Genomic DNA, 12,116 nt, shown 5'->3' on the forward strand with positions numbered 1-12,116 from the left:
GACAATGCAGAGCTAACCAGCTGACAGTGTCCATTTTCCCTGAGTCCTTATGTCCGTCCCATGATGCTGCGCACATCATACCACCATGATTAAAGCCACTTTGGAGGAAGAGGATACGTTCATGTTTGTGAGGGGATGAGGGGGGCATGGGGGTGAACAGAACACTCACAATCACTTATAAGAGACTATAAATCACTCAATGGAGAGAGAATAGAAGAAGACAAGTACATGACAGCTAGACAGAGTGAGAGACAGTCCAGCAAGCCCGTGGTGTGTGTTGTGTTTGATTGGTTACAGAGCTCAGTAGTCTGTGTAAGAGCTTTTAATCAGGTCACTGAGAGTCCAGACCTCTCTGCTCCCACTCTGCCCCCTCCGTCTGGAGGACTCCGCCAGGGGTGACCAAGAAGGGGCACCACTGACCCAGATTAGGAAAGGGGGGGGGGGGGCTGTGGGAATCAGCTGTGTATTGTGTCTCAATCTCCAGTGTTTGAATTCATTAGTGGCACAAGGAAGAGACAAGAGAGATGAGGGGTGGCAAGTGTGTGTGTGTGTGTGTGTGTGTGTATGTGTGTATGTGTGTGTGTGTGTTCATGCATGCGTGCTTTTATATTTCCATTTTTACATTCACGTGCTGGGCTGGAGGAGAGAAAAAGTACTAAAAGAATACAGTGCCAGTGACAGAAGGAGAAAGTCACTGCTGCAGCTCATCTTAGATTTCAGGGACCCACTTGACCTAGAAACACATGACACACACACACACACAGGTGCAGAGATACCCACCAGGGACCTAATGGCCTCTGTGTGTGTGTGTGTGTGTGTGTGTGTGTGTGTTTGTGTGTGTGTCTCTGTGAAGCCTGACCAGCTGAACCCCTGCAGCGGCAGCCCTCCCGTCATGTCTTTCTTTCTCTCAATCCCTCCCTTTCTTTCGCCGTCTCTGTGTGTCTCTTTCTCCTGTCACTCGCCCACAAGTCTCTCCTGCAGTCATTTTCCACACTAATGTTCTCTGCCTCTCTCAGCTTGTCCTCTTCATTGGACTTCCTGATCACCCGGACAAATTTCCTGCTTGTATCTTTCCATCTTACCCCCCACCCAATCTCCTCGTCCATGTCGCTTCCTTACATGCATGAACTTGCGTTGTGTGTGGGGTCTGTGAACAAAACGAAGAGCCACATTTTGCCTTGTTCACCTCAACATGCACGGGCTGGCCAGCTGGAAATGTCAAAATTTTCATCTAACCTGATTCAGTGAAATTTAATACACCATTTTATTGCTCAAAAATGTTGGGATTGGTTTATTTCCAATTCGGCCATCTCTATTCACTGCAGCTTGCAGGCTTCTCCTCCATCTAGCTTGGGTGTCTTTAAACAGCAGTTTAGCAGCCAAACTGGACGTAATTTGGAGTATAATGGAGCCATGGAAGTGCTGGAATGGATTTGGATCCTACTCTCAAACACTCTTTGCATCTTTATGTACAGGCCACACTGTGTGGGGTCTCACAAAGTATGGACCCAGACAGTTTGGTCTATAATTACAAGGTCAAAATTCTAGTTCAACTGAGTTTAAAGTGTATTTACCACAAATGTCCCACTTGCGAAACAACAGTAAAAACAGCACTTACACAAGGAGCATTTTGTAATTATTATGGTCATCATCTGGTAGTCATCTGCAAATTGTTGCGTAGGTCTTGAATTTGGTTAACGATTAAGGATGTAGCTCCACACTGAGAAGAGCCCAAGACTGGATGTGGATCAGACTAATCCCTCCCTGCCAATGTGGAGACAACTAGCAGACACAGGCAATTTGTCTCTGTGCTGTCTGCAGACACTCATTCTGGTGTTTATTTGCAGTTTTGAAAACAGAGGAATGGTTTTAGAAGAGAGATTAGGGCCTGCAGTGCTTCCATTAATGGTCATCCAGTGGGAGGCTACAGCAGCAAGTTCACTGTCAGCTCTAAAGTGGCTGTAAATAATCATTCTGACTGCCTGACAGTCTATGGGCAGGCTGAAGAATGCACTCTGAATAAGTCTAGTTATTCATCAGATAAATTACAATTTCAAATTCAAAACCTGTTTCAGGTTGTTGGGGAGAAATGATGGAAGGTGTTATGACTAATCATATCACCCTCGCCTACACCAACTGGCCCCAACCATGATCATCATGTCTGACCTTAACTATGCTTATACAAACCCAGATGTTTATCCTCATTTGATGGCTGCAGAATAAACGTCCCGTTCCAGTCAGGGACGATGAAAACGACAAAACAATAGTGTGACCAACAGCTGGCTGCCTCTCCACCCGCACAGTCACACTGAACATTACAGTGAGCTTGTTTTGGCCCTATGTGGTGGCCATGGGCTTTATGGCCTTCTGTGACATGTGTCCCACCTGCACTGCATGGACTAATAAAGTTTTCACACCCAAGGACATAGACAGGGCCACCTGACAACATGATAATGACAACAGCAGTGTTCCCACAATGGGCAGCCACAGTAGTGTGAAACTACTGCCTTATGTAACTGACTACTCCCTATATGCTGTCAAGGTATTTAATAGAACACCTACTTTGCCATCAATTGATTTTGTACTCACTATACAGGAATACTTTAAGTGTATTAAGTGGCAAAACATATACAGAAGCCATGTTCACCCTTTCTGTCCATCCAAGACAGCTGAGACAGACAGTAGTTTAAACCTGAAACCTCAAAACGATCATTAAATCTCACACTACCATAAAGTTGGGGATTTGCAATGTAACAATTGATCGCTGATGATCTAAATTGATGCAGCAGAGGCCAAGATTTCCTGATTTTTACTCCCTAGCATGGGTCAAGCTCCAAAGCTGCTGGATCAATTCCCACAATGCAACTCTGCAGTATCTCTTTGTTATATGCTTCCTGCCTGGTAAATACCCACACCTTTCAAATTCCACACCCTGAGCTTGTAACGCAGACTTTGTGTCAAAGAATGTGGAGTCTCCAAGGCCAAGCCACAATAACCCTGATGACATCACTATAACATCAGCAAGGGTATTTCTTCAGACTTGACAAAGCTCTTCTAAAGCCACAGAAGACATCATGCACCTGTTTTACTGGCTGTGTAGTACTCCCTATGCGCGAGTAAGCTGATGTATGTATGTGTGACCACATGTTAACGGAGTTTGCTATTACCGTGAAGGAAAAAACTCAAACATACAGTGGCATTTTAAACCACAACACAGGTACAGATGTTATGGATTTTACTCTATTCAGCTTTTATTGGATGTGTGGGAAAAAATTTGTTTTTATTAAGTTTACATTTTGTCCACCACCAGATTTTGACCAGATCACCAGATGTCTCAGATGCGTTCAAATGCAATCACAGATGTAATTGGATACAATTACAGATACAGTATATTTTAGTATTAACCAGACAGCCACAGTGTGATAGACATAAAGTTGCTGAAAAACGTATACAGGAGAGATGCGTGAATGATTCTGATCCTCGTGTGTAGAGTTTGCTATCCTAACAGCCAGAATGGGCACATAGTGGGTGGGTTAATGAATCAATGAATGACGTTGCGTGGGTGAGTTTCTTTCTTAATGCACTGGGCACTGTCCCATGAAAAAAAAATCAAGCAAGGTTATTATGCACAGGCTTGAACAAGAGACTCATACATAAATAATAAAGTGGCCAGTACAAATCAACAATGTGCATAAAATGTCATGTCACTGCCTGTGTAACCAGGGACAAAAGCTTGGGATCTGTAGGCTGTTCAAAGCTGATGGAGAAGACTGTAGCGTCTTTGATGAAGGGCAGAATGAGAACAGGGAGCAGAGGAGGAGGAATCCTGCATGACACACACCAGGGATGCAAAGAATTAAGTTTCAGTGTGTTTCTTGCCACTTAATTACCCCCACCCCAAGATGGGCCTGCACTTGTGGATGAAAAAGATACCCTTCTGTATACAACACTGCTTCTCCACATGACAGTAGGTTTACCTCCTCTCTCTGGCTCCCTCCCTCCTCCTCACTAGATGACCCTCATTACTCTACACACAGTTCTGTTGTTACCCCAAGTAATAGGAGACACATTGTTTATGTTGAGAGAAGGTGCTTTGAGAGTTAAAAAATGAGGGGAGGGGTGAGATTTAGACCTTGCATGTATGGACACACACACACAAACACACACACACACACACACACACACACACACATTCAGCCATAGAAGTGGACCAGATGTTTATTCTTATTATCATGTGACAGTGTTCTTTACTTCAATAAAATAATAAAATATAGGGGATTGAAATTTAATTGAGAGAGAGAGTGAAGTAGAGAGGAGAAGAGGGGAGGGGGCGCTGCTAATTATGCATGGCGATTGTTGATGGCTTGATTGTCTGCGTCCAGCTGCACGGAGGAGCGGGGAGGGGGGAGAGGGAGGGAGGGGGGAGAGGCAGACTCACTGACGCCAGGCTCGGAATTCTCCCATCCATTGAAAGAGAGACCCGATTGTGTCCGGGGCCTTTCCGACAAGCACCTGATCCCTGCCCAGACACACTAGTGTGTGTTCGCGTGCGTGTGTTTCGCACAGATTTACGCACTGAGAACTCTGGAATCTGCAGACAAGCTCTGTCATGGGAGGAAAATACTCAGTTGGCATTTTTGATATCCTAGAAATAGTTCTTATAGCTCCTAAAAATGACCACGAATTCAGGAGTAGTGCTTTCTGTGGAGCATCACAATCAAGTTGGATAATGTTGACGTCAACTCCACACAGAGGCCCGTAATCCCAAACGCCTAATTTGTTTTGCTCAAACCCATTCCCAGCAATTTGCTCAGTCAGCACATACAAACAATTCTTTTCCCAGCAGACTTGGGAAATTTAGAGCAATATTTGTCCTCCCCTCGACATATTTAAGAAAGATATTTGAGGTCAAAGTCTTGTTTGGATACTCTGCATCGCTCACACAATACATCTTTAAAATAGCACTAGACTGAAGTCCTGTCTCACGGTTCAATATTGTGGTTTGCTCTACAGTGAGCTAGCTGGCTAGCTGAGTGACTTGTCATACAGGGTCAACGGATTAGGGGAGGATGGGGGGGGGGGGGGGGGGGGGGGGGGGGTGATTGCCAGGCCGAGGGCAGTGACTTGAACATCTGTTAAACCTCTGCATAATGGGGAGGATATCTCTAGCGTGCGTATTTACGCACAAATGTGCAAAACCAAAGATAAGAATGTAAGTGCTTGTAATTACTAATCATCTTAAAATAGTGTGGTATATTTAAACAACTGTCCTCCTTTTATGTGACATAGCACATTGTCAAATTTAGCAACATCCTCGTCAAAATTACAATACAATTTAACCTAAAATGGGTTCCCTAGTTCACGTTGGTCTCATGACATAAATTCTGGCACCCACGGACCATTGAGTAACCTCTTTATAGCCACTGTATAATAACTGCATTACCTGACAGTGTAAAGCTAAATTTACCTGACAGTGTAAGGTTAGTTTTGGATTTGTCCTGGTTTTAACATTAATGGCATGTTGACTGTGATTCGTCACTGAACGCTGCTTTCCTGTCACTCTCCATGAAAAGCTTCGTCTCCAGGCCATGTTGGCGTGCCCATCATTACACAAGTTATGGAGTATTTGGAAAGTTTTTCCCTTTGACTTCTATGAGTACAACTGCAGACGGGAGGAGGGAAGAGTGGGGGCGTAGATCCACGTCTGCGAGTGACACACCTGGTCAGCCAATCGGATGTCTGAGCGCCTCTGCTTCTCTCCCCTCTGGTGGTGGACGGGGGAGGGCGGGCCGTCTGCCAGAAAGGGGAGTGCGCGTCGGGGTGAATGGATGACGTCGGGAGGCTGGCGCCAGCATGTCTGGGACTGGCGCGTTAGATCAACACAGCTGGGCCGGGATAGGACACACAGCTGGCTCAGGCCTGCATTCCTCCACAAAACAGGATTGTGAGAAAAGGGGAAAATAAGACCCAAATAGGAGCAGAACGGGACGTGCTTTGATGTAAACTAAAATGGAACAACATTTGGAATTGTTAAAATATCATTTTCATAAAACTGTTTCACCCAAAGGAAGTTAGAGTTTACCAGTAGCTAAGTGACTTGACAGCCTTAACAGAAGTACACCCTTGATATTCTTTGCGAGTTGTAACTATTGTTAGTTATAGGCAAAATGCAATAGGGCTATATGAGAAAGCAAGAAGCAAAACATAAATAATCAGTCAGTAGTCCATATCTAATGATGATCATCAGAATAATTTGTATAGCAATTAACTAGAAAATAGCTTTACCTTTACCTGACCTTTTACCTATATAAATTGATATCCTATTGTCAACATTTTATTTTTGTATGTGAATTATTATTATTATAAAATAATAATAAATAAGCTGTTTAGATATCTACTTATCTATAAAGTATAATAATATATCTATATAGTTTTGAGACAGTCAGACATGCAGCCAAATAAAATTGCGCATCTGTATGCTAGTATATCTATTTGAGAAGACATTTTATTCTTGACATTGTCTGGAATTCTAGAAGTTTATAATAGTAAAAGGGATAAATTGCAGTAAAATCTATAATTAAAACAGCCATCCCTCCTTGCAATTAGCCTACTCCTAGGATTTAAGTATTCTTCTTTTTACTGGGGATTCTTCCACACTTGTAGCGTGTCCTACTTTGAGAACTTTCCCTCTTTCAAATGAATACCGCCACCTGAAAGAGGTAACTAATTGATTGACAATCCCCTTTAGGCATCCCAGTCTAATTTCCTCATTCTTTCCAAACCTTCCACAAGGTGATATCAGCCAATGAGGACGGGCTTGCTCATTTACACCGGCCAATCAGAGCACGGTGCGAGAAAGGGGGCGTCAGCAGGCGTGCAGTGTATAAAGACCTAACTGTAAGACGCTGTCAGAGCACTGTAGCTTTTCAGGATAGTAGTAGGGAGACCGCAAGAGAAGGAAAACCATCACGAACTTATTCACGAATACCAAGCCGAGTCTTGCAGCTGTTATTGTTTCACCTCTGTTTTTTTCCCCCGCCATGAAAGCCATCAGTCCCGTCCGCTCGGTGAGGAGCTGCTACAAGGCCGTGTGCTGTATTTCGGAGCAGAGTCTCGCCATCACCCGGAATAAACACTCGTGTCTGGAGGAGCCTGTGGGCGCCCTGTGCGACATGAACGACTGCTACTCAAAGCTGAAGGAGCTGGTCCCGAGCATCCCGCAGAACGAGTCGGTCAGCCAGGTGGAGATCCTGCAACACGTTATTGACTACATCTTCGACCTGCAGATCGCGCTGGAGGCGGAGGACACAGCCGCGCCAGAGATGGTTTTGTCAATAAAGGTGAGGGGGGGTGCGGGGCTGCAGGGTGGACTGATGTTTGTCCTTCAACATCAGCAGACGCTGACATTCATTAACAACGACTCCTCTGTAGCTCTTTGCACTACAGACCTCCACATTGATCTGGAACGTAATTAAATTGTTCTGTGCTTGTTAAGTTTCTTCCACTTGAGATTCCCCTCAGTCATGCTTTGCAACACAATATGCATCTGCCTTGCACGCATGGCGTTGATATTGTGTTTGAAACTATTGTGATGCAGTAGCAGATGTTGTTCTCTGATATGTGATGTTGTGGTAAATATGTTCCACCCCCGCACACACAGTTGTTCTTGATTATATGCAATTAAAATAAGAGTGTCAGCGTCTAACACTGCTTCTTTTTGCTTTCCATTCAGACTGCGGATCTTACTTGCAATTTCTCCAAAGAAGAAGGGCGGTTGTGCCACTAGGACGAGGATGAAATATTATGGTACGTATATGTATCATTTAATGATCAGTCTTCATATATTCCTGTATAAATAAAATCACAAGATAAATGGGCTTGGGAACATCATATCTTCGGGCCACTAGCTTAGACTTACAACAGTGTCTTGTTTTGACTTTCAAACTGAAATAACTTCAAAATAAAACTTTAAATACCAGCGAGAATAGTGTTGCCATTGATGTGCTGGGAGATGAAGATCTCCACATTCACCATGGTTCCCAATTAGACAGACCAGTGAATGTGTAGCGGATTCATTGCTATCTGCCTGGGGTTAATGAAAGTTGCATGCTAGGCGCCAGTCTGTCTGCTCTCCTCTGCAGGGAGGGAGGGAGGGTGAGAGGGAGAGGAGATCTGACTTCACTTTTCTTCCTTTCTCTCCATGCAGGTGCAGGGAAACACATGTCTCCACTTCACTCCGGGCAAGAGGACAAGAGGGGCAGAAAGGGTGGGATAGGTATTTGGGAGAGAAGGAGGAGGAGGGAGGTGGAGAGTTTAAAGAAAGAAAAGACAAGAAAAAAGTGGACTGTTTCCTAGATGAGCAGGGATCAACAGTAGTGCATGAGAAAGAAAAACAGACTCATTCTTTGGCTCCTGGACAGACAAATCAACACACCAAAGCAGAAGCCAGGATTGGAAACTGAAAGCGACCGGCTATATATGCCCTCCCCCAAAAACCTGGGATCCCCTAGAAATAGAAATATTGGTACATTGTTCTTTTATTTTCTTTGCATGTATGTGTGTGTTGCATTCCAAGCAAACCTTTTTTGGGTTGAATTCCACAACCTGAACCCTTTCCACACAAAGTCTTACATCATCTCACTTAATTATCCCAGTATCCCACCCAACCCCCCCTCAATCTGATTTCTAATGATCTGGAGACTTTTTAACAGCTCCATACAAATGTGTACATATCTGCTGTGGGTATGTAAGGTGTGAGTCAATTTGGATGTTGGTAATTTTTCTGAATGGGAGTTTGGGGTTTTTGTAGGTATAATCAGAACTCTATACTAGAGTTAATTGTGAATGTTTGTAGGGATTGTGTTATTTCTACAGACAATGTGCCGTGAGTTTCATAAACTCTTTATTACGAAGTTCGCTTTGTATGTAAGTATGTATGTCCTTATGTAATGAAATAAAAAAAATATGTGAAACAGTTTGGCCTTGTGTGTTATGAACTAATGAATGAGTTTGAACTATTGTTGTGTTATTCGGAAGAAGAGTTTGACGCTGACGTGACTTCGGCTTTGGATGACAATGAAATGCTGATACAACAGGATGTATTCAGATGAATCTTGAGGTCGAGTGGTTGGAAATCAAACAAAGGGAGTTTCCTGTGAGTGCTATTAATTTTCCAAAGAATGACTTACCAGCAGTTTAAAGCAGTTGAACTTTCTAAATGGTGAAGAAGAGAGGATGTTATGTGATCATAAACCAACCATTCTGATCATTCATAAATCTTAAAAGCTCCATTACCAAATTTATGGTAATCATTCATGACACCAGATCAGCATGTACCTGAATGATGTTAGAAGCTGAAGAGCATCACCTGTAATGCAGCATTCATGCATCATCATAATTAGGCCTACAGAAAGAATAGAACTGTCTAGTGATAAATGGCAGTTTTGAAAATTAATGTTACTGTACTTACTGCTCTCAAAAGCTGACCAAACTACTCCACCTTCTGGAATTTCAGGCAGTAAATGTTGGAACATATACCATCTCATGTGGATCTGGATAATCAGTGGCAACAAAGCATTTTTTGTGGGTTTTTTGATTATCTTGGTATTTACATTCTTACCAATCTTAACATAAAAAGAGACAACAAACCAAACATCAGAGCCTCCAATATACTGAAGAGCTGATCTAGTTTTAACATTCAGCATACTGTCAATAATGAAGTTGCAGCTCCATCTAGTGGTAAAAACGGGTTATTGGCTCAAAGAATAAAGATTTCAAGCTGATGGAACACCTCAGGACATACAGTACTGTAGAGATTTTTAGGAGATAGGCGTGAACATAATTTCATATCGCTTTGCACTAAATACCTTGTGGAACTTTCTTTTCTCTGATGAACAATTAAGACCAGTCACATAGTGTCAATAACCCTGTAACACTAAAACATCCACTGTACCTACAGATAATAAATTATTTATTTCATATTTTAAATACTGCTTTTCACATCATCAAATATAAAACCAAGCACACTGTATATTTGCATATAGTCATGTATACATGCACTGTACATACAGTAGGCCCATCATCCACTTCATGTACAGTTGCATCTCAAAAAATTGGATTGATCAGTTAAACTTTCATATGTTCTAGATTCATTACACAGAGAGTGAAATACATCAAACCTTTTCTTCATGAATATGGCTTATCGCTCATGGAAATTATAAACTAAGAATTTATAACACAGAAATGGTTACCTGAGCCTTTAATCTCTCAGCTTGGTTCTGGTGGTCACAATGAACTTTTCCACGATATTCAAATGAGATATATTAACCTATTACATTAATCATTGCATTTTCATTACTATATGTATTTACAGAAACAGTTTGACTTTTATGTCGACATATATGTTGTTTTTCATTGTTGGTTTTTACATTTTCGTGTACATTATAGTTAAATGTTTATGTTTACCTGTTTTTTTATATTTCCCTATATGTTGCTTTTCTGTTTTATGTAAAGCACTTTAAATTGCCTTTCTGAAATGTGCTATACAATTAAACTTGCCTTGCCTTGCCTGTCTTTGTTCGGCTTTGTTGTCCTTGTTTTTAGTTGCATATCTATCTAGCTAATGTTCTTGTTCTTGTGTTATGTACTTGGCCAATAAAGCTGACTCTGATTTATTTATTGTTGAGACTGTAAATAAGTGTTGAATTGCACTGTAACACCGAGGGTGTTGTTAAATACGGTGTGCTGGTTTCCATTATAGTATTCAAATGAGGGGACAATTTATAACACCTTAATGTATATTACAATTACAAACAATGGGCAAAAATTGTCATAGAGTAGAATCAACACCTGACTTTGTCTCAAAAATAAACATTATGACTTATTTTATATATTGATGATATAGTATGTACTGCATTCCTCTTCATTAGAATATGTAGATCATTTGATAGCCTGAAAATAACGGCACCATTTGTGTGTGTGCGTGTTTGTGGGGGGAGGAGGGGGTGTTGTTGGACGAGAATGCAACAAATTGTGTCTTCCTGTCATCCCTGGAATGTAAGCACTTGTCAAAAAGAACTTCTGCAGGTCAAGTGCTGCTTTGACATAGAAATGAAACCGTCTGGCCCTTAGTAAGACATCCTAATTGGTTTGATAGAAGACAGTGATCACTAAGCATAAAGTTAAGAACAAAGCAACTCAGGCCTAAATGTAATCCAAAGAATTCATCTGTGACACGAATAACATACAACAAACTCTGAATCAGTGCAGCAGTGTCATGAACAAGTTTTGGCATGTGTCACACAATTTGTCTTGCCCTGTAGCAAGCCTCCAGCGTGAGCTATTTCACACTGTATGGCTTTAAACACACATGACATATTTACTTTGCACCATTTAAATTCCATGTGAACTTGATGGAGGATTTCTTTTTCAGTTTAAAAACGAGTATTCAATGGCAAGTAATGACAAATAAATAATATTGATCTCATGGCTTCACTGATTTACAGTGGCATATCAGAAAGGTCAATTTTATGTGTATAACCCAGTGTATCATTGTGCTTTTCAAGCTCATATCAGCCCAAGCTCTCTAAAAAAGACAAGGAACAAAAGCATTAAAGGTATAAAAATGTTTTACCTCAACATTTTATTATTAATTTACTATCAAGACCCCATTAACCCAAAAAAAGGGATCACAATCTGACCAAAATATGGATCTGGACACCCATGTCCAGTAATTCGGTATGAAACAGGAAGAAACAGAGGGTGGGGATGATTTAACTTGCACAATACGATGACTGAAATCTGATAGTATGTCTTGTCTCTGTTTAATGTTGTAATATCATGTGATATTATTTGTCATACAATAGACAATTAAGAATTATTTTAGCTAATCCAGGGGTAATAAGCGGGCAACTGTATCAGCTTTCCCCCTCACCCTTTGCCCTTTATATTGTATATAAAGTCATCAGGTAGCCTACTATCTTGAGTGAATAAAGCATCTTATTTTGGTATTCAGGACATATTTAGATTTGATGACTTATATTAAATCTATTTCAAATTGAGGTATGACAATTGGTTTGCTTTGGTTGGGAGTCTTCTTTGCCTTGGCCAATAGGGGT

General features: G+C 41.6%; 1 protein-coding gene across 1 annotated transcript; it reads left to right on the plus strand.

The window, feature by feature from the left end:
• Positions 1 to 6,904: 6,904 nt before the first annotated feature.
• Positions 6,905 to 8,975, plus strand: id3 (inhibitor of DNA binding 3). The gene is made up of 3 exons (XM_038728616.1): positions 6,905 to 7,340; positions 7,733 to 7,806; positions 8,207 to 8,975. Exons 1-2 carry the CDS (start codon positions 7,041 to 7,043, stop codon positions 7,784 to 7,786), a joined length of 354 nt encoding a protein of 117 aa, XP_038584544.1. The 5' UTR covers positions 6,905 to 7,040; the 3' UTR covers positions 7,787 to 7,806; positions 8,207 to 8,975.
• Positions 8,976 to 12,116: the final 3,141 nt, after the last annotated feature.

This window comes from Micropterus salmoides, unplaced genomic scaffold, assembly GCF_014851395.1.
Source record: "Micropterus salmoides isolate LMB-PRFRI ecotype aquatic unplaced genomic scaffold, ASM1485139v1 Ms_hic_scaffold_19, whole genome shotgun sequence".
Taxonomy (NCBI): domain Eukaryota; kingdom Metazoa; phylum Chordata; class Actinopteri; order Centrarchiformes; family Centrarchidae; genus Micropterus; species Micropterus salmoides.

What these genes read in the sequence shown, in the direction of transcription:
- id3 (XM_038728616.1), top strand. Translation starts at nt 7,041, where the DNA reads ATGAAAGCCATCAGTCCCGTCCGCTCGGTGAGGAGCTGCTACAAGGCC. An exon ending in AGATGGTTTTGTCAATAAAG is followed by an intron (nt 7,341 to 7,732) that starts GTGAGGGGGGGT and finishes CTTTCCATTCAG; the next exon opens with ACTGCGGATCTTACTTGCAA.